This window comes from Hyla sarda, chromosome 3 (genome assembly GCF_029499605.1).
Source record: "Hyla sarda isolate aHylSar1 chromosome 3, aHylSar1.hap1, whole genome shotgun sequence".
Taxonomy (NCBI): domain Eukaryota; kingdom Metazoa; phylum Chordata; class Amphibia; order Anura; family Hylidae; genus Hyla; species Hyla sarda.
In genome coordinates, this window is record NC_079191.1 from 357,435,141 (window position 1) to 357,462,684 (window position 27,544).

Below are 27,544 nucleotides of genomic sequence, written 5' to 3' on the forward strand. Positions count from 1 at the left end.
ATTGGTATTCGCCATATGACATATCCTGCAAAGTGCTGTGACTTCCATTATTTCCATTGTAAAAAAAAAAAAAACCATAGCGAACATATTAAATTTATTGTGTAAATTTCTGTATACAGCTCCTCCTGCAGACTGCTTCAGTTGACCAGAAGGAATAGGGGTCTTATATCTTTCAAGGCTCCTTTATGTGGTCTCCCGACCTCTGCAAGCATATGATATGTCTTTCTTCTCCTTTTAAAGAGTGATTTAATGGCAGACAAATATGCCCCCAACAAGATCTTCCCCCAATCCCCTCCAAACCTGCAAGAAATTTTAATTATGTAGAAAGTTAAAGGGGCATTCCAGGATTTTTTTTTATTTGACTATGCTACAGGTCCTGTAAAGTTAGTGTAGTTCATAATATAGTGTCTGTACCTGTGTGTGACAGTTTTCTCACAATTCTTATGTGATTTTCACCCCATTATTTATTTTTACCAGCATACAAAATGACTGTTGTCTCAGATTTTTTCCAGCTTGCAATGCAGCCGAGACCTGACTCACTAGTCAGCTGATGACAGGGAGCCTGTCTGCTCCAATGGGTGGAGGGATCAATCTGCAACAGCTGGAGGCACCCTGATTGAAAACCACACTGATTTGAATAGATGCAGCTCATTTATGTTTCAATAGGTGGGGGGCTGATGTGTGGGAGGGAGGAAGATGGAATTGTGGGATTTGTAGTAAAAAAAAAGAAAAAAAAAGAAAAGTCAAACAGGAAATACAAGTTCACAAAAAGCTAGCCACAATGTTAAGGTAATCTCACAGCATAGCCATTTAGTCCCAAGGCAAGCACAGATCCTTCCTAAGCATGTCCATTACTGCCTGCCAGGTACGTACTAAAATCACATTATGGTGGGATAACTCCTTTAAATGAGCTCAAAAGATGCCTGGACACATTTATGGAGAGTAATAACATTATCACGTTGATCCAGGGATTTATTCTGATTGCAATAAAGGAGTCAGGAAGAAAGTTCTCCCTCTGATATGGGGCAATTGGCATCAGTCTTATTGGGAATCAATACAGTAGGGAAATTGTCACGTCTGGGCAGGGAAAGAGTGCACACTCTTCTCACCCAATCCCTGCCTACTTACATACCTTCCCTAGGCGACAGGTCCGTAACCACAGAGACAGTCCCTCCCTAGACAAGTGAGGGACATAATTTGTCAAAATAGTAAAATACAATAATAGACTCAGGTCAAGGAACAGTAGGGAACAGACAGACTAACAAAGCAAAACTAGCACACTCACACAATAAGTCAAATGTCCACTATCCGCGTCTAAAGCCAGGAGTTGTCAATGTACAAAATCGCTAATACCAGAGAGAAGAGTCAGAGAGCGGAGCCAAAGGGTCAAAATGCCAGGTATGACAGATACAGTATAAAGCTAGCTAGGAGATAGATAAACTGAACTCTTTAGCAGGCAGAGACTAGGAGTTGTCACGATTCGGCTAGCTGGATGTGGATCCTCTGTGTCAGCGAGGGATTGGCGTGGACCGTGTTGGTGGACCGGTTCTAAGTTGCTACTGGTTTTCACCAGAGCCCGCCGCAAAGCGGGATGGTCTTGCTGCGGTGGTAGCAACCAGGTCGTATCTACCGGCAACGGCTCAACCTCGCTGACTGCTGAGAAGGCGTGGGACAGAAGGACTAGACAGAGGCAAGGTCAGACGTAGCAGAAGGTCGGGGCAGGCGGCAAGGTTCGTAGTCAATGTGGATAGCAGAAGATCTGGAACACAGGCTTTGGACAACACTAAACGCTTTCACTGGCACAAGGCAACAAGATCTGGCCAGGGAGTGCAGGGGAAGTGAGGTATTATAGCCAGGGAGCAGGTGGAAGCTAATTAGGCTAATTGGGCCAGGCACCAATCATTGGTGCACTGGCCCTTTAAATCTTAGAGAGCTGGCGCGCGCGCGCCCTAAGGAGCGGAGCGGCGCGCGCCAACACATGACAGCCGGGGGCCGGGACAGGTGAGTGACTTGGGATGTGATTCGCGAGCGGGCGCGTCCCGCTATGCGAATCTCATCCCCGCCGGCAATGTCAGTGCAGCGCTCCCGGTCAGTGGGTCTGACCGGGGCGCTGCAGAGAGAGGAACGCCGCGAGCGCTCCGGGGAGGAGCAGGGACCCGGAGCGCTCGGCATAACAGGAGTAGACTGCCAGCTTATATGGAGCCAGAGCAGGTGATCCAATCAAGGTCAGCTGACGAGTCCAGTCAGATGTAACCAAAGCAACAAGACCAAACAAAAGCTCTTGGTGCAAGGTAACTCTTCAGTTCCTTACAGATATAGGTTGAACTTGATGGTCGTTTGTCTTTTTTCAACTTTTTGAATTATGTTACTATGTTACCAAGATTTTAAGCTTTGTTTTTCCTCATTCTGATACCGGGAACAGCTGTCATCATGCCTTTTCTATGCAGTTTGACCAGAAGTGCAGGAGGAGGGTCATCGGCACTTGCAGTCTTGGTGGTTGACACTTGTTGAGCATTACTTTGTCACAACCCTCATATATTCATGTCTCTCTGCAATAGCAGATGAAGGAACTTAACGTGTATATTCAGAATACGGAAGAATATTAGTTTTCCCCAGAGGTTCCGTATATCTTTAGATCTTCTACATTCTCAGCAATAGGTATGGAAAATAGTGTATCCATAGTGGTTTTTGTCCAGAAATCTTGGTCACAGACTTGAATGTTCTATAATTATTTATGCATGTATTGCTGTTATTCTTGTTTGCTGCTTGATGGAACTTTGGGAAACTTTTTTTTATCATTACAATATACTTATTCACAACGTGCCAAATTCTGTATTGGCTTTAATGGCTTTTGCAAAAGCTAAGTGAGCTGAAACCTAATAAAGTGTCTAATTGTAAAGAGTGCTTTTATACTTGTTTGGCAAGCTAGATAGTAGCCAAATACAATCCATTTGTTCCAACTGTTGCATTGCGTTCTGAATTGTTTACTATGGTATTGAGATTTTATATTATGTTCCCTGGAATTCCCCCCCACTAAAGAATATTTTTACTTCATTAACTACAGTATTAAAATAGGAAGCTGGTTTTTCCCCAAGCTTGAAATATTTTTTTATTTTTTGCATTAACTACCATGAATGGGGGAGGGTATAAAGGTAATGTCGTCTATTCCACTACACAATGTACAGAACTGAAGCTTTCAGCTCCATACATTGTGTGCATTTAGGTATCGCAGCTGATCGGAGGATCACAGGATGTTAGACCCCCACCTATCAGATATTGGAGGCCTATCCCGAGGATAGGCCATCAGTCATGTTTGCTTGGAAAACTCTTTTGTTGTAATGTGTATGGATAACTGTCTATGATATTGGAAGGAAGATTAATGATAACATGGGAGATTTTGTTGTTGTTGGAAGACAAAGAGCCTCACCTCACTAAAAATCTTGACTTAAAAAGCTAAACATTTTGGGTGACATTTAACCTCTTAAGGACCCATGACGTACGTGTACGTCATGAGTCCGCTCCCGATCTATAACGCAGGGCCATTGCGTGGCCCCACGTCATAGCGGGTCGGGCCCGGCCTCTAACAACGGGACCCAGGACGCTAATAGCACGAGGCATTGATCGCGGTGCCGCGTGCTATTAACCCTTTAGACGTGGCGTTCAAAGTTGAACGCCGCGTCTAAAGTGAAAGTGAAACCATGCCGGTTAGCTCAGGGAGCTGTTCAGGATTGCCTCGGCGAAATCGCGGCATCCCGAACAGCTTACATGACAGCTGGAGAATCCCTACCTGCCTCCTCGCTGTCCAATCCCCGAATGACTGCTCAGTGCCTGAGATCCAGGCATGAGCAGTCAAGCAACAATCATCAATCAGTGGTTTCTTATGAGAAACCAGTGATCAATGATGAAGATCAGTGTGTGCAGTGTTATAGCTCCCTATGGGACCTATAACACTGCAAAAAAAAGTGAGAAAAAAAAGTCAATAAAGATCATTTAACACCTCCCCTATTAAAAGTTTGAATCACCCCCCTTTTCCCATAAAAAAAAACCCAGTGTAAATAAAAATAAACATATGTGGTATTGCCGCGTGCGGAAATGTCCGAATTATAAAAATATATCGTTAGTTAAACCGCTCGGTCAATGGCGTAAGCGCAAAAAAATTTCAAGTACAAAATAGTGCATTTTTGGTCCCTACTTATATCATGAAAAAATGAATAAAGAGCGATCAAAAAGTCCTATCAATGCAAAAATGGTACCGATAAAAACTTCAGATCACGGCACAAAAAATGAACCCTCATACCGCCCCATACGCGGTAAAATAAAAAAGTTATAGGGGTCAGAAGATGACAATTTTAAATGTATATATTTTCCTGCATGTAGTTATGATTTTTTCCAGAAGTACGACAAAATCAAACCTATATAAGTAGGGTATCATTTTAATCGTATGGACCTACGGAATAAAGATAAGGTGTCATTTTTACCAAAAAATTTACTGTGTAGAAACGGAAGCCCCCAAAAGTTACAAAATGGCATTTTTTTTTTCAATTTTGTCTCACAATGAATTTTTTTTCTGTTTTGCTGTAGATTTTTGGGCAAATGACTGATGTCATTACAAAGTAGAATTGGTGGCGCAAAAAATAAGCCATGATATGGATTTTTAGGTGCAAAATTGAAAGAGTTATGATTTTTTAAAGGTAAGGAGGAAAAAACTAAAATGCAAAAACAGAAAAACCCCGGGTCCTTAAGGGGTTATAGGGGTACTCCGGTGGAAAACATTTTTTTGTTTAAAATCAAGTGCCAGAAAGTTATACAGATTTGTAATTAAGATTTAAAAATCTTAATCTTTCCAGTACTTATCAGCTTCTGTATGCTCCACAGGAAGTTATTTTCTTTTTTTAATTTCTTTTCTGTCTGACCACAGTGCTCTCTGCTGACACCTCGGTCAATGTCAGGAACTGTCCAGAGCCAGAGAGTTTTGCTATGGGGATTTGCTCCTGCTCTGGACAGTTCCTGACATGGACAGAGGTGTCAGCAGAGAGCACTGTGGTCAGACAGAAAAGAAATTCAAAAAGAAAAGAACTTCCTCTGGAGAATACAGCAGCTGATAAGTACTGGAAAGATAACCTTTTTAAATAGAAGTAATTTACAAATCTGTTTAACTTTCTGGCAGTTTATAAAAAAAAAAAAAAAATTTCCACCGGAGTACCCCTTGCTTTAAGCCACGCCAGCAGCACAGATCCTCTAAAGTCGCACATTTTTGCAACGAGGATTTACATTGCTCGCGCCAAGGTTTTTTTTTTTTTTAAGGAGGCTGGAAGAGGGGCTCGATCTCACATGTGACTTAAAGCTGACTTACGACATCTACCAAGTCGCAGAAATATACAGCACCTCAATAGGTGGTGTATATTTGTGCACTGAGCCCAGCAGCAGCCATGGAACTGCTGGATTTACTAAGAGACGATCACCTCTTGAGACTACTACATTTGTTGTTATATGTTATGACTATATGTCATTTTACTATAGTTGATATCTCTTCCTCACCACTGCCCAGGTGTAACGGCAACCTCACCGACACATGTTCCCATTTAGGAAATGCACCATTCTACATAGAATCCTTACTACTGATGTATTGATGTATTTATTGATGTAATATTCACTCTTAACAAGCCTTCTACTTGGCAGACACCACCACTTTGTGTAAAAAGTTGTACGAATCCAACACTGAGAAAATTGAATACAGAGGTGCTTTGAAGAACATTTTTATTAACTTATTTTCTAAAGGCCCCCAGTCTAAAACATAAAAAAAAAAACAGTGAATTGGTGCCAGCATTTGATAAATGCAGCAGCTGAAGTCCAGCTTTGTGTTAGTGCAGCTGTACCCACAAGGAAATAGGACAACCTCTTACATCCGGAATCATTCCAGCTCCGACTTTTACTTCATAGCCTCTTGTCATTGCTTTGCTTTGTCTTGGTGAGAGGAATTGAATACTGAGAGTGTAACTAATATTTTCAGGTTTTTATGTGCGTAAGCTGTGCATAGATATCCATAGGACCCATGAAAAACCTACAGAACCTGGAACATATGGCTTCTACAAATTTTAACATTTTATATATATATATATATATATATATATATTTTACTTTTCATAGTCTGCAATAAGTCTTTGTTTCTTCCTTTTGCTATACCCGATCACTAGTTTATAGTTACATATCAAGCAGGGGCACGTTCACACTGCCGTTGTGTTCTGGTAAAGGGAGCTCCATCGGGACCCAGTGGTGTCAGTTGTGCTCTTTTTTTTTTTTTTTTTTTTTTTTTGGCGGAAACACCAAGAATGGGTCGGACTGCAATGGCAGCCTAAGGCTGGTTAAATAAAATGGACACTGTCAGATTTAAAACCTTTTTAATATGTTGTCACTGATGAAAATTAAAGACCTTTTGTAATATGGTTGTTTAAAAAAATGTAGAATATTTAATAAAGAAATCAGCCCCTGAAAATCCCACCACTAGGGGTCCCCATACCTACTGGGACACTAACCAATCAAATTTATTGGAACAGACGCACCAATCACCTCCCACCACCACAAGGGAGGGACACGCCCCTTCCCCTGAGAATATTTCTAACGCTAATGAAAATAGCTATTTTTTTTTATAATAAATATAGGTGATAGAGGCATAAAAGTTAAATTTACATGGTCAGGATTAGGTACTGAGTAAAAAAAGAAAAATAAATATATACATATATATATATATATAATCTGGGGGGGGGGAGATCTGACAGTTACGCTTTAAATCGAGAGGAGGTATGTCATACCTCCTAAAGGTTATTCCCTGTGCAAGGCAAACTCCCTTTGATATTAACTTTTTTGGGGTTTGTGATATAGGACAGTACCGCAACAAAGAAGAACTAAAATATTACATTGATTTGGTTAGGAACCTTAAATCTAGAAACGAACGATAAAACCAAACTGAAAATGTAAAATTTTCTCCAGTTGTTTGTTAGACTTCAAGACTATTTTTGAGATTCTGAAACAAACTTTCCATTAAATATCCTGTAGAAAACTCAGTTGTTGTTCTCTTGTTGATCTCTTCCATTTTGAGTGGTAAATAAGTGAAGTATAGGGGGGGGCTATGTGTTCTATTGCAGACAGAACAGTGGGGGGAGGCTCCTTCTGCAGCCAGTTTCATACAGATAAACACACGGTACTGAGGAGAAGGATGAACATTCTTTAGCATAAAGAGAAAATGTTTATACATTTATTAACACTAATATGAGACAAAATGGCATCAAAGTAAACAAGAAGATTGAGAGAAAGGTTTGATTTGTTTTCTTGTTTGTTTGTTTTTTGTGCTTTTTTTATGTTTAATGCTCCTCGTGGAAATTCAACGTATTCAGTTTGCTGGCTTTTAATACAATTACATATTTATTAGATGCAGTTATTTTTTCCCATTGGGCATCAAATTTTGTCCACTTTAAGATGAATTGTATTCATGTATGAATGTTGTAAACCTGACTAACTACTTGGACCTGTCAGGAACCACAAAACTGGATGGAGACAATAGAGCAGTATAAATAACACCTTTATTAAAAAAAACAACATAAGAAATAACAGACAATAAAGGAATCCAGGAACTTGATAAAACACATCCAAGTGACAGGAGCCAAAGCTCAGGAATAGCCAAAGTCAGAATACTGAAAGCAGCAACATCAGATCCAGGATCAGGATCCTGAGTAGATACTTGCCAGGCCAGGGTCATACACAGAATAACAAACAGGAATAACAGCAACATGTTTGGCGATCAGAAATCATGCAGAGGCAGACTTAAAGGGGTACTCCACTGCTTTAGCGTTCGGAACATTTTGTTCAGAACGCTGAGTGCGGGTGTCGGGGCTCATGATTTCACGGCCATGCTCCCTTGTGATGTCACACCACGCCCCGTCAATGCAAGTCTATTGGAGGGGGCATGGTGGCCGTAACACTCCCTCCCATAGACTTGCATTGAGGTGGCATGACGTCGAGGGGACATGGCCGTGACGTCATGAGCCCGGCACCTGCACTCAGCATTCGGAACAAAATGTTCCGAACACTGAGGCAGTGGAGTACCGCTTCAACTGTTGCAATTAGCCAGGGCCCAGCCGGTAAGGGGCTGGCTAATTAACAGGTAGCCAGAGAAATGAGTAGCTGCTCTTCAATATCAGCTGAGGTGTTGCTGTCTGTTAAGAAGCAAGTAGAGGAGGGGTGAGAACCCTGGCATTGCCAATGTCTATGGGCAACAGGACTTGTCATTTTAATCTTTTTTGGCCATCTAAGATGCTTGAGGTAATATGGTTGTGTGTTTGTCTGTCATCGGTTCCTTTTTTTCCACTATATTGAATGAGAAAACGTCTAGTCTACTTGTCTCTGCAGGAAGTAGGTTGTAGGAATACAGTAGGGATGTGGTGCATAGTTGGTAGTCTTATTAACTCATTCCCCACAAGAGTTTCTCAGTTTTATTTTTTCAGTGTTATTGAACACATCTAGCTTGTTGCATTTTTATAATTAGGCAGAATAAAAATGTGTTCCAGGACTTTTTTTCCATAGTAATTACAATGACATAATCCTCCAACCCTTCCAAATCCTGCCAAAATCTCCCTGAAGTGCAGTATTCTAGAAATGCAGTCTCTTCTCTGATCTGTGATGGCTTTCGTAGGAAGCCTTGCAGAGCTGCTTCTAGTTTGTAAACCTGACTCCCTACTTGGACCTGAAAAACTAGTGTAGTATTGTTTTAGAGTAGAATACACACATAGTACAATTATTTGTATGCCAGTTTGGGGCAGTATAAACCTGCCTCTACAAGGGCCAACCTTGAGTCATAATCTGAAAAGGAAATGAGTACCGTAAATGATTATGTCCCTGGGTAGTGGGTTTTTATTATAGGACAGTGGGATCTTTCATTGTGTCTGGGGCCTCTGTCTTCTTCCTTTGTGATATCCATTGTTTCCAATACCCTGAAAACCTTGGTCGCACCCAGTAAATATTGAAATTAACAGTCAATGGGGGAGATTTATTAAAACCTGTGCAGAGGAAGTTGCCAAGTTGCCCATAGCAACCAATCAGATCACTTCTTTCATTTTTAAAAAGGCCTGTGAAAAATTAAAGAAGCAATCTGATTGGTGGCTATGGGCAAATGCTCAACTTTTCTTCTGCACAGGATTTGATAAATCTCCCCCTTTAAAATGTTTATAAAAAGTGACCAAACTGACCAGCTTGCATTTGTTGATTTGCAAGTACATTGTGGTTTGTTCCATTAAATGCAAAGTCAAAGTCTGGCACGTTTTGGCTATACCTTACCCTTTTTCAAACAGACATGTATAGGCAAATGTATAGCCAAGACACATCACAATTTGACATTGTTACACACAATGTGTGTGTGTGTGTGTGTATATATATATATATATATATATATATATATATATATATATATTTATAACCTAAGGAAGAAGCAAAATGGTATCCAAAAATGTATACTATCCAGTGTAAAATTAAATATATAACCTACAGAAACAACACACTATAGGACTATAGGATAAGAGAAAGGGTCACTGAGAGTAGATGGCTATAGGGGAAGTGTATGAATACATCTGTATGTACATCTATATGCCCTGGTATACACTGACTGGAATGATAAATGATAAATTAAGCCTGCAAGCTAAATTTGAGTGCAGCTCACATAAGTAAAAAAATAAATAAATAAGACACACACACACACACACATATATATATATATATGCTACACAGAAGATGCCCATGTGAACATACCCAACTATGTTAAGTGCAAAGTGGTATGATAAGGTATACAAAGAAAAACCAAGTCAATGTGCATAACATATAATGCGAATAACACAAAGGGTACATACAACATAAAATAAGCCAAACCTCAGTGCCCCACCACACCTAACACATTTTGCACACCTGCTTGTATGTGGGGGTCAGGAGGAATAGCTGTTGGCAAAAGGATCAATTTTGATTCGACTAGCCAACCATATGATGTATATGGTGGCCTCCCAACTTTTCCCTGCCAGTAGATGTTTGGGAAGAGAGGGATAAGGTTTGCGGTATTGCCCAATTCTATTGTTTTTGGGGAGGTAAGGTGCTGCCGGAGGAGTATGGCCGCATCTGCCCTCCCCCTTCCATTCAGAACACATGCATGCACATTCAAGATGTTATATGTATGGGGGGGATCGGGAGAAATAGCCAAACAGGCATAAAGATATGATATCGAATGTGTATGGCTAGCTTTAGTTTTTTACCGTATGAAGTCTGTCTCTCTTGGCTACATCCTGCTTCTATTCTATGTAGTTGTCAGTAACAGTAGAAGAGTAACAGAACAGACTGGGCTCATGTTACACTTCACTGAAAATTGCACTTTCCAGAAGATTAATATTATGGTTGGAATTTTCGACTTGATTACATAACTACATGGATAAGAACAAATGACTTTGCTCCAGCAGAATAGCTTGGCCCTCTGCCCAAATGACTTCATGTGTGAACTCATGTAACTTTTGCTGATATTGCCTCTCCGGGTACAATACAGAAATGTATGTGCACTACTGTGGTAGATGTATACAATGACATTGGCTAATCCCTCTCAGGGTAGTTGTATGCTCTTCTTGCCTCTCCAGGTAGCTGTATGCTCTTCTTGCCTCTCCGGGTAGCTGTATGCTCTTCTTGCCTCTCCAGGTAGCTGTATGCTCTTCTTGCCTCTCCGGGTAGCTTTATGCTCTTCTTGCCTCTCCGGGTAGCTGTATGCCCTTCTTGCCTCTCCAGGTAGCTGTATGCTCCTCTTGCCTCTCCGGGTAGCTGTATGCTCTTCTTGCCTCTCCGGGTAGCTGTATGCTCCTCTTGCCTCTCCGGGTAGCTGTATGCTCTTCTTGCCTCTCCAGGTAGCTGTATGCTCCTCTTGCCTCTCCAGGTAGCTGTATGCTCTTCTTGCCTCTCCAGGTAGCTGTATGCTCTTCTTGCCTCTCCAGGTAGCTTTATGCTCTTCTTGCCTCTCCAGGTAGCTGTATGCTCCTCTTGCCTCTCCAGGTAGCTTTATGCTCTTCTTGCCTCTCCAGGTAGCTGTATGCTCTTCTTGCCTCTCCATGTAGCTGTATGCTCTTCTTGCCTCTCCAGGTAGCTGTATGCTCTTCTTGCCTCTCCAGGTAGCTTTATGCCCTCCTTGCCTCTCCAGGTAGCTGTATGCCCTTCTTGCCTCTCCAGGTAGCTGTATGCCCTTCTTGCCTCTCCAGGTAGCTGTATGCCCTTCTTGCCTCTCCAGGTAGCTGTATGCTCCTCTTGCCTCTCCAGGTAGCTGTATGCCCTTCTTGCCTCTCCAGGTAGCTGTATGCTCTTCTTGCCTCTCCAGGTAGCTGTATGCTCTTCTTGCCTCTCCATGTAGCTGTATGCTCTTCTTGTCTCTCCAGGTAGCACTATGTCCCCTTTCACTCATTGAGTCAGGTTCTTTAGGGGGGAGGCAGTTCTATATTAAGTACAAGAGACTTGAAATCAGATGTTAACCAGGTCAGAATGACATGACAGGGGGGAATTCTTCACATTCTGCAAAGTCAAACAAAGCCTTGGCCACAGTTGAGCTGAGGTCTAGGCGTGTTACATTGTCTAATGCACAAAGGACAGGGCTCTGTGTACTGCTGTGCTTTACCATAATAATGTCAGTCTTCCAGCCAGCAGTGTCCTTCTACAGTGCACTTGTAACTGAGTACTCTAGTACAGTGGTTCTCAACCTGGGGTACAAGTACCCCCGGGGTACTTAGCAGTAATGGCAGCCACAGCCACTGGTTACTGGTCTAGACCACTTTGAAAGAAATGGTAGGCTGACGTCACTACATCGAGGAGTGGAGCAGGAGGACAGCAAAGAGGAAGCGCGGGCACTGGGCTGATGTGGGCAGTGATGACCATCAGCTTTGTTGCTCCACTACCCCTGCAGACCGGGGACCTACTGCTATGAGCCATAACAATAGGTCTCCTGACCAGAGGAGCAGTGGAGCACTAAAGCAGGACAGTATGGTGGCTTACAACTATATATGGGGGCAGTTTGAGGGCGCAGAGGCGGCCTAACAACTTTATGGGGATGCAAAGCAGGTACTATTACTGTGTGTGTGACAATAAATATGGGGATTTTGTAAATAGTTGGGTATTGTGCTGCAGAAAGAAGCCTAAAATGTTTGTTTGGCTGGTTCTGTCGAGAAGTCTTGCATGGTAGAAATCTTAATGGCGGTCTAGGCCAGATCGTGAAGAAAAGTAAACAACTCCGGTAGGAGAAGACGTCACCTGTAAATTGGGGGACTGGGGAGATAGGGAGAGGAAAAGGGGGCTGTTATAGACTACAGCATATTAAATATACTATAATCATTACAAAATGTCTCTAATATGGGGGTACAATTTTTTGGGAATGTGCTTTCAAGGGGTACTCAGGCAAAAAAGGTTGAGAACCACTGCTCTAGTATAAGATATAGCTCTACCTAATACTGAAGCAATAGGGTAGCTTTGCTGACTCATGATATTTTAGGCAGCACAAGGCTGGCTTTATAGGACAACCCAAATTTGATGGAACAGTATATGGGGTCTTTGCTTACCAAGAGCCTGAAACTTAGAGCAATAAAATGTATTTGCTTAGTTCGGCACTCATTATCTGGAGCTATCTGCCTGTGTAAAAGAGCTTTTACATGTGGTATAGTAGACAGTAGGAAGTTTATGGCTATTTTAAGGCAGCGAGCTTCCTTAAAGGGGTTTTTCCGTCTTTTAAAGCCGTTGGCTGTCCAGGTATGCTGGGAGTTGTTGTTTTGCAACATCTGGAGGTCCGCAGGTTGGAGACCACTGGCGTACAGTATAGAGTTCCAGCGCCAACAACAAAGAGGAGGAGGGCAGTGCTTGCGGATGACATTTGTGAGTAGTACCCCGCTGGGCTGATAATTTATTAGGGGGGAGCAGAACAGCGCTCGCGGGTCACATGATTTGGGGGGGTGAAAAAATACCATTATATACCGTGGAACCGCCATAAGTTACAAAAATACTGTGATACACATATTTAGTCATACCGCCCAGCTCTAGTTGGAGTCTGAGTGTTGAAATCCCCAAGGATCAGGAGGATGAGCTGGGAGAAGTCTGCACTAAGCTCGTTCACTACTGGACATGTCAAAAGTTTAGGGCTCCCTTTATGACAGCCCCCAGGATTCCAGGTCTGATGAAACATAGAAGTCTTTTCACCTTGGAGTTATTATGAAAACCAGGCATACAGGCTGCATTAACCCCTTCTTCTCTGTGGCTACCCATACAGTGATCCCTCAACTTACAATGGCCTCAACATACAATAGTTTCAAGATACAATGGTCTTGTCAGGACCATTGTAAGTTGAAACCAGACTCAACATACAATGCTACAGACAGTCCAGATCTGTGAAACGTGTCAATGGCCGGAAGAATCGACCAGATCAGAATGGGCATTCACTGGTTTAACTCCTGTTTTACTGAAGTGTATGCACTGACTGGTGTCTGGTAGCGCTCCCTACAGTACAGAGAGGTATTACATATTCTGTACTCTTTACCTGTACCAGGGTTACCTGCTCCTTTGGACACCAGGTGAGGGCGACTCCATGTTACTTTTTTAGGACATTGCATGTACTGTACAGGACCCTGAAGAAGCTCCTGTCCTCTACATAGACCAGTGTTTCCCAAGCAGGGTGCCCCCAGCTGTTGCAAAACTACAACTCCCAGCATGCCCGGACAGCCTTTGGCTGTCCGGGCATGCTGGGAGTTGTAGTTTTGCAACAGCTGTAGGCTCCCTGCTTGGGAAATACCGACATAGACAGTGATTTACAGCTCCCAGCAGATCTTTCTTTCTTTATATGGAAGGACTTACTTTATCTATATTAGTTATCTACTTATTTTCTTTAATCCTCACTTTTTCCTATTTTTTGATGACATTTTGGTGGCTTCAGAACCAATTACCAGGTTTCCATAGAGTTATGGTCTCAACATACAATGGTTTCAACATACAATGGTCACCCTGGGTCCAATTAATATTGTAACTTGAGGGACCCCTGTATTTTCCTTACTGGACTCTGCTTTGATCCATGTAATGAGCCTGTAGTAGCCATAGCAGTAGTTGTTTCTTATTAGAGGAAAACCCACGCCAGTCACTGACCATTATGCTTCCAGTTACAGGATGATCACACCCACCTCCCAGCCCCTTTTCATCTTATTAACATGGGCTACATATGAGGCTGAGAAGCCGAGCTGGGGATGGAATGGTCGGGCACTGTTGGCGGAAAAGATCTTGGCAGAGCGCAGTGTTGTGACTGATTTTGTGGCTTGCAGAAGAATTTCCTACAGACTACCCTAACCAATAACATGTCTTTCCTCTCAGAAGAGCTGGGAAAACACAGAGGCCATCCAGTGCAAGTCTTCCCAGATGACAATGGAGCTGTGTCGGACGGGAAACAGACAGAGCTTCTTTAAGGTAAAACACTTTTCCTTATTTTGGGAGGATCTGATGGCTATAGAGCATTTGTAACAAGACCTGCTTAATGTTCTGAGATTCATTTACTGATTGTGCTATACAAATATGAACACCTCTACATTTCTAGAGAATGCTGGGGCACCTGCAGCCCCATGTAAACCACAAATAACTTATCATATCACAGCAAGGTTTGCTAAATGAACCATGCAGCTCTACTTCACCTGGAAAACTCAGCTCTGCTACATCAGAGCATAGGTATATTAACCGTATTTTCCAGCGTATTAGACGACTGGGCATATAAGACGACCCCCAACTTTTACAGTTAAAATATAGAGTTTGGGATATACTCGCTGTATAAGACTACCCCTCTACCGCGATGTACGGTACCTTACCAGTGATTGACTGGTTGTTGTATACAAAGCCTGCTTGGATTGGTCAGCTCTCCCTGCCTGCCCAGCCCTCCCTGTCTCCAAGACTATCAGAGCGGTACATGCCTCTTTACCCCGTCTGGCCCGCCCTCGTATCAGATCTCGCACATGCGCCACCATTGTATCCCATTACAGTATCTCCTTTTCCGCCAAGTTGATCTCGCAAATGTGCACCAACGCTGCCTGTCAGATTTTCCACATACGCACCTGTCCCGCCTCTCAGATCTCGCACATTCAAGCCTGCGTCACCTCAGATCTCACAAGAGGCGTAGCTGTGACGTCACAACTGAACAAGCATAGTTCCCCCACACTATGTAGGCAGCATAGTTCCCCCCTACACTGGGTAGGCAGCATAGTTCCCCCACACTAGGTAGACAGCATAGTTCCCCCACACTAGATTGTCAGTATAGTTCCCCCCCCCCCCACATTAGGTTATCAGCATAGTTCCTCCCCACACTAGGTTGTCATCATAGTTCCCCCCACATTAGGGTGTCAGCATAGTCCCCCCCACATTAGGTTGTCAGCATAGTCCCCCCCACATTAGGTTGTCAGCATAGTTCCCCCACATTAGGTTGTCAGCATAGTCCCCCCCACATTAGGTTGTCAGCATAGTCCCCCCCCCCACATTAGGTTGTCAGCATAGTTCCCCCACACTAGGTTGTCAGCATAGTTCCCCCCACATTAGGTTGTCAGCATAGTTCCCCCCACATTAGGTTGGCAGCAAAGTTCCCCCACATTAGGTTGGCAGCATTGTCCCCCCCCCCCCCACATTAGGTTGTCAGCATAGTTCCCCCCACATTAGGTTGGCAGTATAATTCCCTCCACATTAGGTTGGTAGTATAGTTCCCCCCACATTAGGTTGTCAGCATAGTTCCCCCACATTAGGTTGTCAGCATAGTTCCTCCCACATTAGATTGGCAGTATAGTCCCCCCCCCCCCCCCCCCCACATTAGGTTGTCAGCATAGTTTCCCCCACATTAGGTTGGCAGTATAGTTCCCCCCACATTAGGTTGGCAGTACAATTCCCCCCACATTAGGTTATAGTTCACCCACATTAGGTAAGCAGTGGCCCCTACAGCCATATACAGTTAATGGCTGGAGGCTGTATACCTGTATACTGCCACACTTCAGTGCTCCGACCACCGCTTTTCCGGTCAAGGGTCATGATCTACTGCTGTGGCCTATAGGCCATAGCAGCAGGTCCCAGGACAGGAGGAGCGGTGGTCGGAGCACCAAAGATGACTTGCTGGTAACTTACCATGTGCGCGTCCTAGCTGCTCCGCCCGACAACCCCCGATTTTTGAGAACATTTTCCTGGGTTAAAAAGTCATCTTATAAGCCGGAAAATACGGTAGTTTTAATTAGGAAATATATTCATTGTGTCACTGGTAGCTTACTTTGTTGCAACATTATAGTATCATCCAGTATTATGTGTACATAATATTTATATAAATACATATATATACCCTACTACTTTATAATGTATCAAATATCATACAAATAACAGATGTTGAAGACTTTAAGAAAAAAAATTGTAATTCATGTTAGCTATGTTTTGCATAGGACTGCAGGCAAGCCTACTGTACCTAATACAATGTGTCCCAAAGAGTCACGTATCATCATATCCAGCTATGTCTGTATGACATTTGCAAAATAAATATAGTTTATATGAAAGAAAGTAAATGTTTTAGAATGTTTTACAAGAATGTTGTGCTTTCGGTAATTTCTATGTTGCCATAACAGGGCAATTTGGAATTTTCATTATGGAATTTCAACTGGGTCATTACATTGACTTTTTTGTGCGAGCAGCTTCTTAAAATTGTTACTGAAGACTGAAAAATACATCAATGTCATGCTACAAAAATGATGCAATAAAGCTGTGTTCACTTTGATTTTTTAAAGGGGTATTCCGGGCAAAAACTTTTTTTTTTATATATCAACTGGCTCCGGAAAGTTAAACAGATTTGTAAATTACTTCTATTAAAAATCTTAATCCTTCCAATAGTTATTAGCTTCTGAAGTTTTCTGTCTAACTGCTCAATGATGATGTCACGTCACGGGAGCTGTGCATGATGGGAGAATATCCCCATAGGAACTGCACAGCTCCTGGGACGTGAGTCATCAGAGAGCAGTTAGACAGAAAACAACAACTCAACTTCAGGAGCTAATAACTATTGGAAGGATTAAGATTTTTTAATAGAAGTAATTTACAAATCTGTTTAACTTTCTAGAGCCAGTTGATATATATAAAAAAAAGTTTGGGCCTGGAATACCCCTTTAAGTTATCGGTATCGGCATCTAACCTTGCTGATAATGCCGATAATGTGTCCAGCGCATGCGCCCACGATACCTGCTGCTGTGCGGCCCCGCTCCGCTGTCCGGTTCTCCCTATCGCATCATGGCGTCCTATGTAGGAGCATGTGACACACATGTCACTCCTCCTCCCCTGCGCCCAGCGTAACGCTACGGAGGAAGCAGAGTGATGTGTATGTCACATGCTCCTCCATAGGACGCCATGATGTGATCGGGAGAACGGAACAGCTGAGCGGCAACACCCGAGGGGAGTCACAGGTGAGCTATCTACAAGAGGAAGAGTGGGGGGGGCTGCTGTCTATAAGAAGGGCGGGGGCCTGCTGTCTATAAGAAGGGGGGGCCTGCTGTCTATAAGGGGGGGGGGCTGCTGTCTACAACGGAGAATATCGGTATCGGAATATTCGGCCAGAAAGTTCACAGGTTATCGGTATCGGCTCTAAAATATCAATATCGGTCGATCCCTAACATGCACCAAAATGCGGCGGTACCACATATGATTTTTTTTTATTACATTATTTTATTTTTTTAAAAATGGGAAAAGGGGGGTGATTCACGTTAATTCACTTTTATTGACTTTTTTTTTTCTACACTTCTCTTTTTTCTACACTTTTTTAGCCCCTTTAGGGCTATAACATGCAATCTTTTCATTGCATATAGTTATCAATGCTATGCCATAGAATAGCATTGATCACTGTTATTGGTGCTCTGCTGCTCAAGCCTAAGAGCAGCAGACGACCGATCGGACAGCAAGTAGACAGGTCAGGGCCCTCCCGCCATCCACTCAGCTGATCGCGACCCACGATGTCGCCGCAGATGTCCCGATCAGCTCCACTGAGCTACATGCACCGTTAATTCCTCATTTTAGAAGCCGTGATCAACTTTGATCGCAGCGTCTAAAGGGTTAATGCCGGGCATCGGCCCGATCGGCGGTGCCCGGCATTAACCTGGGGTCCTTGTTGCTCTTAGCAACCGGAACCCACCAAGTTTAAAGAGTACCTCATATTATGAACTTAACTGTCCCTAATTCCCCCCCTCCCCCATCTGTCCCTGACTCTTACTGACACCGACCCTGCGTTTGTTTGTATTTTTTAACACTCTTTATACCTGAATCTGTCCCTGCATGGCTGCTCATTCTTTGGCCATGTGTGAGAGAGGAAAGGGGAGTGGCCTCTGCAGACAGGACATCATCTGAAGCCTGCCGGCAGCTGCTGAGTCTCCTCCTTCTGTTTAGCACTGTATATGACATACAAAGAGGAGGAACCGGCCGGCCATGTCACAAGCTGTGCTGCAGGCACAGCGCTCCCTCCCGCCTGACTGATTGACAGGCAGAAAGCTGCTCTGTGCTTCTCAGTGTCCCGGCTGCAGTATGAGAGTTCGGAATCCTGCCAGGCCAGCATTAGTCTGAACTTTATAAGAAACATAGAAATAAACATTTCTTTTAAATACATCCAATTAGAAAGTTGTTTTGGCATACATTAATATACAAAATATCAAAGGTTTGATTGATGACAGGTACTCTTTAAAGCGTTTTCCGCTTGTGAGAATGGTTTAAACCCTGTTAAAAGGACCACGCCTTTGGTCCTTAAGTACCAGCAAGGAAGGACGTACCTGTACGCCCTTCGTCATGGGGGTTTTAAAGCATACCTTTTGTTTCATGTAATTTTTTTTAGGATAAGCTGCCCCGTGAATGTACATGAAAAGCAGCACTATTTCTGGCCAATATATAACTTGTATATACCGTAATACACTGCTCAAAAAAATAAAGGGAGCACGAAGATAACACATCCTAGATCTGACTGAATGAACTAATCGTATGAAATACTTTCGTCTTTACATAGTTGAATGTGCTGACAACAAAATCACACAAAAATTATCAATGGAAATCAAATTAATCAACCCATGGAGGTCTGGATATGGAGTCACACTCAAAATCAAAGTGAAAAGCTACACTACAGGCTGATCCAACTTTGATGTAATGTCCTTAACCCCTTAAGGATGCAGGGTTATTCCATTTTTGCATCCCTGTGCGTCGTCGTCAAGGCAATGTCATTATTCCGGGGCCGGGCACGAAGCACGGAGAAGAGGCCCACCCGGTGAAGATGGGCAGCCCGAAACGACTATCCCTCCCCACCGGACGGTCCTGCAGCACAGATGGCCCGGACCAGCTCACCCGAACATCCCGCCGAGCGGAGGTGAGTACAAAACTAATGGGGGAGGGGGGGGGGTGGATGATGACGAAGGCCCGGGCAGTGGTCTTCAACCTGCGGACCTCCATATGTTTCAAAACTACAACTCCCAGCATGCCCGGACAGCCGATGGCTGTCCGGGCATGCTGGGAGTTGTAGTTTTGGAACATCTGGAGGTCCGCAGGTTGAAGACCACTGTTAAATCAGACATTGACAAGCGGTGATGATGAAGGGGGTGGTGTGGGATGATGACAGGGTAATGATGAAGGGGGTGGATGATGACAGGGTAATGATGAAGGGAGGGATGATGACAGGGTGATGATGAAGGGGGGATGATGACAGGGTAATGATGAAGGGGGTGATGATTAGGTAATGATGAAGGGGGGGGATGATGACAGGGGATGATGATGAGGGTGTTAATGACGGGGGTCTGGATGATGAGGAGGGGGGGGATGATGTATTTCCCACCCTAGGCTTATAGTCGAGTCAATAACGTTTCCTGGGTTTTTGGGGTGAAATAAGGGGCCTCGGCTTATATTCGGGTCGGCTTATACTCGAGTATATACGGTACGTTTAAAATTGTCATTTGCTGACCCACTATAACTTATTTATTTTTCCTCGTACGGGACAGTGTTAGGGCTAATTTTTGGCGCCGTGATCTGAAGTTTTTATTGGTACAATTTTTATATTGATCAGACTTTTTGATCGCTTTTTATTCATTTTTTCATGATATAAAAAGTGACCAAAAATACGCTATTCTGGACTTTGGAATTTTTTTGCACATACGCCATTGACCATGCGGTTGAATTATCTATATATTTTTCTATTTCGGACATTTCCACACACGGCAATACCATATATGTTTATTTTTATTTACACAGGTTTTTTGTTTTTTTTTATGGGAAAAGGGGGGTGAGTCAAACGTTTATTAGGGAAGGGGTTAAATGATCTTTTTTTACTTTTTTTTTCACACTTTTTTTAAGTGTTATGGCCCCCCCAGTGGCTATTACACTGCACATACCAATCTCATACACAGATCATTGCCGTGCACGGCAAAGATCAGTGTTATCGGCGGTCGATTGCTCAAGCCTGGATTTCAGGCTTGGAGCAATCAATCGCCGATTGGACGTGATGGAGGCAGGTAAGGGGACATCCGCTCGCGTTCTAGCTGATCGGGACATCCGCTCACGTTCTAGCTGATCGGGACATCGTGATTTCACCACGATGGTCCCGATCAGCCCGAATGAGCTGCCGGGAAGCTTTTACTTTCATTAACTTACTTACATTCATGCTATTAGCCCAGGGTCCTGGCCTTTATCAGCCACCGGGACCGACCCCGCGTTATACACCGGGACCGGGTGCAGGTACGCCCTGCGTCCTTAAGAGGTTAAAACAAGTCAAAATGAGGCTCAGTAGTGTGTGTGGCCTCCACGTGCCCGTATGACCTCCCTACAACGCCTGGGCATGCTCCTGATGAGGTGGCGGATGGTTTCCTGAGGGATGTCCTCCCAGACCTGGACTAAAGCATCCGCCAACTCCTGGACAGTCTGTGGTGCAACGTGGCATTGGTTGATGGAGCGAGACATGATGTCCCAGATGTGCTCAATCGGATTCAGGTCTAAGGAACGGGCGGGCCAGTCCATAGCATCAATGCCTTCCTCTTGCAGGAACTGCTGACACACTCCAGCCATATGAGGTCTAGCATTGTCCTGCATTAGGAGGAACCCAGGGCCAACCGCACCAGCATATGGTCTCACAAGCGGTCTGAGGATCTCATCTCGGTACTTAATGGCAGTAAGCTACCTCTGGCAAGCACGTGGAGGGCTGTGCGGCCCCCCAAGGAAATGCCACCCCACACCATTACTGACCCACCGCCAAACCGGTCATGCTGGAGGATGTGGCAGGCAGCAGAACATTCTCCATGGTGTCTCCAGTCTGTCACATGTGCTCAGTGTGAACCTGCTTTCATCTGTGAAGACCTCAGGGTGCCAGTGGTGAATCTGCCAATCTTGGTGATCTCTGACAAATGCCAAACGTCCTGCACGGTGTCGGGCTGTAAGCAAAATCCCCACCTGTGGACGTCGGGCCCTCATACCACCCTCATGGAGTCTGTTTCTGACCGTTTGAGTGGACACATGCACATTTGTGGCCTGCTGGAGGTCATTTTGCAGGGCTCTGGCAGTGCTATTCCTGCTCCTCTTTGCACAAAGGCGGAGGTAGCGGTCCTGCTGCTGGGTTGTTGCCCTCCTATGGCCTCCTCCACGTCTCCTGATGTACTGGCCTGTCTCCTGGTCGTGCCTCCATGCTCTGGCTCTGGACACTGCGCTGTCCAATATCAAAAATAGAAATAGTCACCTATTCACACCAGGGTGGGTGTAGTGTGTTTCACAGTGAAGGCTCAAAACTCACTCAAACAGTCCATATATCAATGTGAATTAAACGCCACACACTTTTTGAATTTTTCTTAATTGCTTCAGTGAAATTTTTTTAGCATAAATGTACAACTTCAAATCTTGCAAAGACAAAAAATGCAAAATGAAATAAATCACCCAAGGTGCACCTTCTGCGGACACGCTAGACACTCTGGACGCTGCTGGGATTTTCAGCCCATGACCGGGCTACCTTCAGCTGACCAACCTTCCTCTCGCGAAGGGGAACAGAGTGGAGCTTGCGTCGACACTTACGACGTTTTGGAGACCACGCCTCCTTTTTCAAGTATCATACTTGAAAAAGGTGTACATAAAAATGTTTTTTTTAAACAAAGCAAAGCCAGCACCTCACCCCTGCGTCTAGTCCATCTGCTCCCCTGCACACTGTACCCCACATGTTCATGTGAACAATAAAGAAGCTACCACAAGGATGTCTGGGTGAGTGCTCCGTATTCTTGCCGCATATCTACATTAAGCCTAAATTCTATCATATCCTGATAGTATATTGTTGAATTCAATGTATTGTTTTCTGTTATCGCCATTTCAGGCTAAGCTTCTACTCACTGTACTTATATTTAATAGGACTACTAAAAGTAATTTTTGCCTTAATTTGCCTTTTCCCATATTTTGCCTTTAACTGGGGGTGGAGGAAGTACATTGTTTTATAACATATATAAAATATATATCCATGGTCTGTTAGGATTATTAAGGGCATAAGGATCAACATTTTACAATTTCTGACCTGGAACTTTGCTTTATATAAGCACCTGCTATTTTTGTCAGATACTTGTTTAATTTTCCCATCGACCTTCCAAGTAAAGCTTGGAAGCTCCTGAGCTTTTCCTCCCGCTGCCGCGGCTGTGATGTGCTAAGCAGAACCACATGTGAAGCTGTGAGCTTGGCCAGCAAGCCTGCTCTCTTACGGAGCGCTCCCTTCTAAATAAATTTGGAACAGTCTAAGACCGTGCCAATTCTACATTTTTCTACAAACCCTGCAGTTTATGCTGTGCCAGTTTAGAATATGCTGAAATTCCATAAATATTCATATAAAAGTCGGGCGTGTTACTGGTTCAGATGATAATATTTTATATGAACCAGCTCTTTCTAAATCTAATCACCAGTATGTCTGTCTGCATCAATAAGCAAGAAATGTGTCAAATGCGTGTCCTAGAATTGGCGCTGATTTCTCTTTCTATGTGAAATTGAATGTTCCAAATTGAATGCCCATTATTGATTTATATATTCATTGCACATATTGTCATCAGTTTTAGTACCACAGCCAATTTCTGTATAACTCCAATTTCATATGGAGGTATACAGAGGATTCATCTGTTGGATTTCATACAGATTTCATTCATTTTCGAAAATAAAACACCAAACGAAATCAGGCAAGCTCTGCCGCATTATGTATAATAAAGCCTTTATGGCAGTGTATTGAGGCTGTACAGCTCCATACTAAGAGACGATATAATCTCTGTCATTCCCATGACTAAGGGTGGTTAAGACCTGAAATGTGTTAGTATATTTTCTCAGTACTGCATATTTGGATCATATAAAGAAGCATGTTTTACTCCTTCTACCTCCTGCTAAACAACCATTCTTTAGCTCCACACTAAGGAGCCATAAATCCTTTATCACTGCCATGCAGGCTCAGTACAAAGCCCTCTCATAATTAAAGGGGTACTCCGGTGGAAAAAATTATTTTAAATCAACTGGTGCCAGAAAGTTAAACAGGTTTGTAAATTGTCTGCATCTGATGAAAGATCACATGACCTGAAACGCGTCATGCTGGATGTATCCTGAGTTTTATGCCATTGTCTTTGTGTCTGAGAGGAATCCATGTGGATGTTTTTAATCTGGATGAAAATAAAGGTGAAGTTACTTTTATCGCTGGCTACTGCTGTTCTGTAGATTTGTAGATTACTTCCAGTACTTATCAGCTGCTGAATGCTACAGAGGAAGTTCTTTCTTTTTGAATTTATTTTCTGTCTGATCACAGTGCTCTCTGCTGAGACCTCTGTCTATGTCAGGAACTGTCCAGAGCAGGATAGGTTTGCTATGGGGATTTGCTTCTGTACTGGACAGTTCCTGACATGGACATAGGTGTCAGCAGAGAGCACTGTGGTCAGACTGAAAAGAACTTAAAGAAGAAAATAACTTCCTCTGGAGCATACAGCAGCTAATAAGTAATGGAAGGATTAAGATTTTTAAATCGAAGTCATTTACAAATCTGTTTAACTTTCTGGCACCAGTGGATTTAAAAAATAAATGTTTTCCACCGGATTACCCCTTTAAGTACATTTTATTAAATGAACGGGACATTCTTACTATTCTATTTCTCATTCAGATTTTGCTCCACGTTTTTCTGACCACAGCTTTGAACCCAGACTGCCAGTGAAAATGACACATAGATAATCTGGAGCAACCACAAAACCACATCATTTAAGCACATTGTACTTCAATGTAAAGTTACTTCCAATTGAAAAATTCCCATGTGTCTTTTATGGTTTGATTATAGGATGGATGAAATGTAGTTTTCAGTATAGGGATAAGCCACAAGAGGACAGTCTGCTTACTGACTGCCTGGTGGTATGTACAGGAGATAGCGGAGTACAGTCAGCTAAGCTATTCTACAGCAAACATACACATTGGGGAATTCTATCAGTGCGAGGCAATAGAATCAATTATAAATATATAGTTGCTCAGGGCCCTCATTTCCATAAAAAGCCCTACAATCTAATATCCTTATGTCAGACACAAACACACTGGCCCTTATTTACTAAGAGTGTTGTGTAGGTTTCTTTGCGGGTTTTTGAGGGGGCGGGGCGTGACATCACACAGGGCGGAGTTGTGACGTCACGATACCCCAGCCCTGTGGTTGTCACGCTTCACACTCGGAGCCTCCAGCGCTGCGGAGACACAAAGGTGGATGCAGAATGACAGATTGTGGGAGTCCCCAGTGGCGGGACCCCCACGATCACACATCTTATCCCCTATCCAAAGGATAGAGGATAAGATGTATTAGGGCCAGAGTACCCCTTTAACTTCATCACACTTTCCTTATGTACAAAAGGTGTGATCAGTCGACAAATTAGCATTTCTCACTTGTCGGCTGACCGCTGGCGCTTTTACACAGGCCATTTTTTACTATATAGAAACTGACAGACTGTTCCTCTACACTAAATATTCTCAATATTCACTATCTTGCCTGCCTCCCTGATGAATATTCACTCATGTCTTCACTCTCACATCACTAGGACATGAGAGCCTGCCAGGAGGGAGCGCTCTGCTCTCTGAACAGAGCTCTGGCAGATTGCACTTTCCTATACAGTGGGCAACTGCAAAAAAAAATGTTCAGTATGCTTTTATGTTAACATTGTGGGCAAAAACCAAACAATGGCAGTCTATGACTATGTAGGGGTTATGAAGCCAAAACAATGTGTCCCCAATCACTAAGATAGGGTATAAGCATCTGACAGGATATATATCTGATCTGACTGCTGGGACCCCCCCCCCCCCCCCCCCCACAATCTCCGGAGTGGGGTCCTGGCTCTTCCAGCTGCATGGAGCATCAGACGACACGTGCCGCCTACCGCTCCATGCATCACTATGGGAGCCCCAAAGATACCAGAGGACAGTACTTGAAGGTATCTGTGGTGCTCCCATAGACAGTACATGGAGTGCATGCTGTCTGCCGTCCCATGCAGCTGGGAGAATCGGGAGCCCTGTTTTTTAAACTTATCTTAAAACCCCATCTACGCAGCTTGGCTCAACTTTTACAAAAACTCCTATGAAAAAGAAGTGGAGTCACAAGTCATGTAGTTGAAAAAAATTGTACCCATTAAATTGTCACACTTTAAAGGAAATCTGTCACCTGCACTAACCTGTCGGTACCGACAGGTAGCACTGATGTCAACGGTACTTACCTTGTCCCGTTCCATGCAGGGAATCTTTGGTAATCTTCTCCGGTAAGTTTCAGCCACAGGCCCGGCTTGGAGCACAAGCCTAGCTTAGGCTGGGTTCACACTATGGTTTGTAACTACGGTTCCCGTATACGGCTATGACTACTGAGGAAGGGGTTACATTAAATAACCCTGAAACGCGTCTAGTCTTTTGGGCATGACCACTGGCATATATATAATTTTTTATGAATTGTGCCTATCGACCACGGCTGGTTTACCGCTTATTATCTGCTAAAACCATCAGGACATCCAGTCCGGTATCAGTCCGGTCCAAATATTGCCAAATACTTCTAGTGCAACGAACCCGGCTCCAGCAGCAGCTGACGTCACACGCCGGCAACACGAGGTGAGCTCCTCGCATCCAGTATACGGTCCTCGTTTCCATCTAGCCAGCGGTGAGGACTTACCATCTCCAGCGGCTGCCAGCGCCAGCGTCCTCCCGGCGATCTGTGACCATCGGCGCCTGCCAGCGCCAATCGCCACCGCTTCTACCAGGACCTTGCTGGATTTCACTGTTACCACCTGGAACGTTGCACAGAGGACCCAGTGTACCGGCACCATCTAGACACTGCGGTAACAACGCCTCTTACCCAGGTTGCCACTATAAGGATCGGTAACATTCATTTGAAACTGTTGCAGATTGTTGAACTATTACAAGGATACATTATATTCTAAAGAGGGAAACGATTATTCAGGCACCCTCAGCTACATTTCCCTTGTTTTGTGCAGTTGGTGCCTATATACCAGCGGTTAAACACCATCTGCACATTAGAAACTAAATCTATGCCAGTGATATTGTCATCATGCCAATAATATTGTCTTAATTTTTGTTATCCACATTTTTATGCACAAGATTATTTAAAGGTTGTTTTTATTGTATATGTTCTTCTCACATGGGCCCTGTGAGAGGTAACTAATTATAGTCTATTTATCTTATTTTAATAAATTGTTTATATTATTATTATTATTGAAGCACGATCCAGACAATTATTTATTTAAATTTCTTTATCCAATATCTATACTATTACCTACTCACTTAAAAGGTCCGGGCAATTTTTTATTATTGGTTTTTCCTTTTTTGTATATATGAATCTGCTCAGCTCCTTCTGTTCTATTACATGCTGCCTGCAGAATGGAATGTATGTTCCACAAAACAGGCAAAAGTTGTCAGATATGAAGTACAATCTGCTGAACTTTTCTCTTTGAATTTATTTGGAACCAAGTCATCACATGTTCAGACTATTAATAGCTGTAATGCAGTCTGTTCCCCAGATACATGGAGCTGGGCAGTATTTGCTCTTTTAAGTATCCTTTTCCTGTTTGTATCCTAATTCTAACATATTACACTCAGACTGCATTCATGTCCCTCTCTGCAATGCAATTTACACTGTAGTTTTGCTATTTTATATGCGCACATGCTAGAGTAACTTTCTCGGGAAGACACATAACCTATCATAATGTCTTTGGAGTGCTGTGGGCAGCTGGTAACCCCTAGGAGGAATCTGAAAATGGGGAGTCAGGCTAACCCCATGTAGATCAGTGTTTCTCAACCAGTGTGTCTCCAGCTGTTGCAAAACTACAACTCCTAGCATGCTGGAGGCACACTGGTTGGGAAACACTGATGTAGAAGCTCATGCTGGAAGGCAGCAGTGATAACCATGAGCCATCAAATGAATGCCTAATCTCAATAAACACTAATCTGTTGTTTATCTATTTGGATGTATTTTGTATAT

The 27,544-nt window shown here is 43.4% G+C and overlaps 1 protein-coding gene across 2 annotated transcripts in view; it reads left to right on the forward strand.

Annotated features, from left to right (window-relative positions):
* RIN2 (Ras and Rab interactor 2) overlaps positions 1-27,544 on the forward strand; it is a 181,241-nt gene that overhangs the window by 49,208 nt on the left and 104,489 nt on the right. The window contains exon 2 of one of the 2 annotated variants that reach the window (XM_056567631.1): positions 14,401-14,493. In XM_056567631.1, coding sequence (XP_056423606.1) covers positions 14,401-14,493 — 93 coding nt within the window. The remainder of the gene's footprint in view (positions 1-14,400; positions 14,494-27,544) is intronic. The other variant, XM_056567632.1, reaches the window with a different exon arrangement.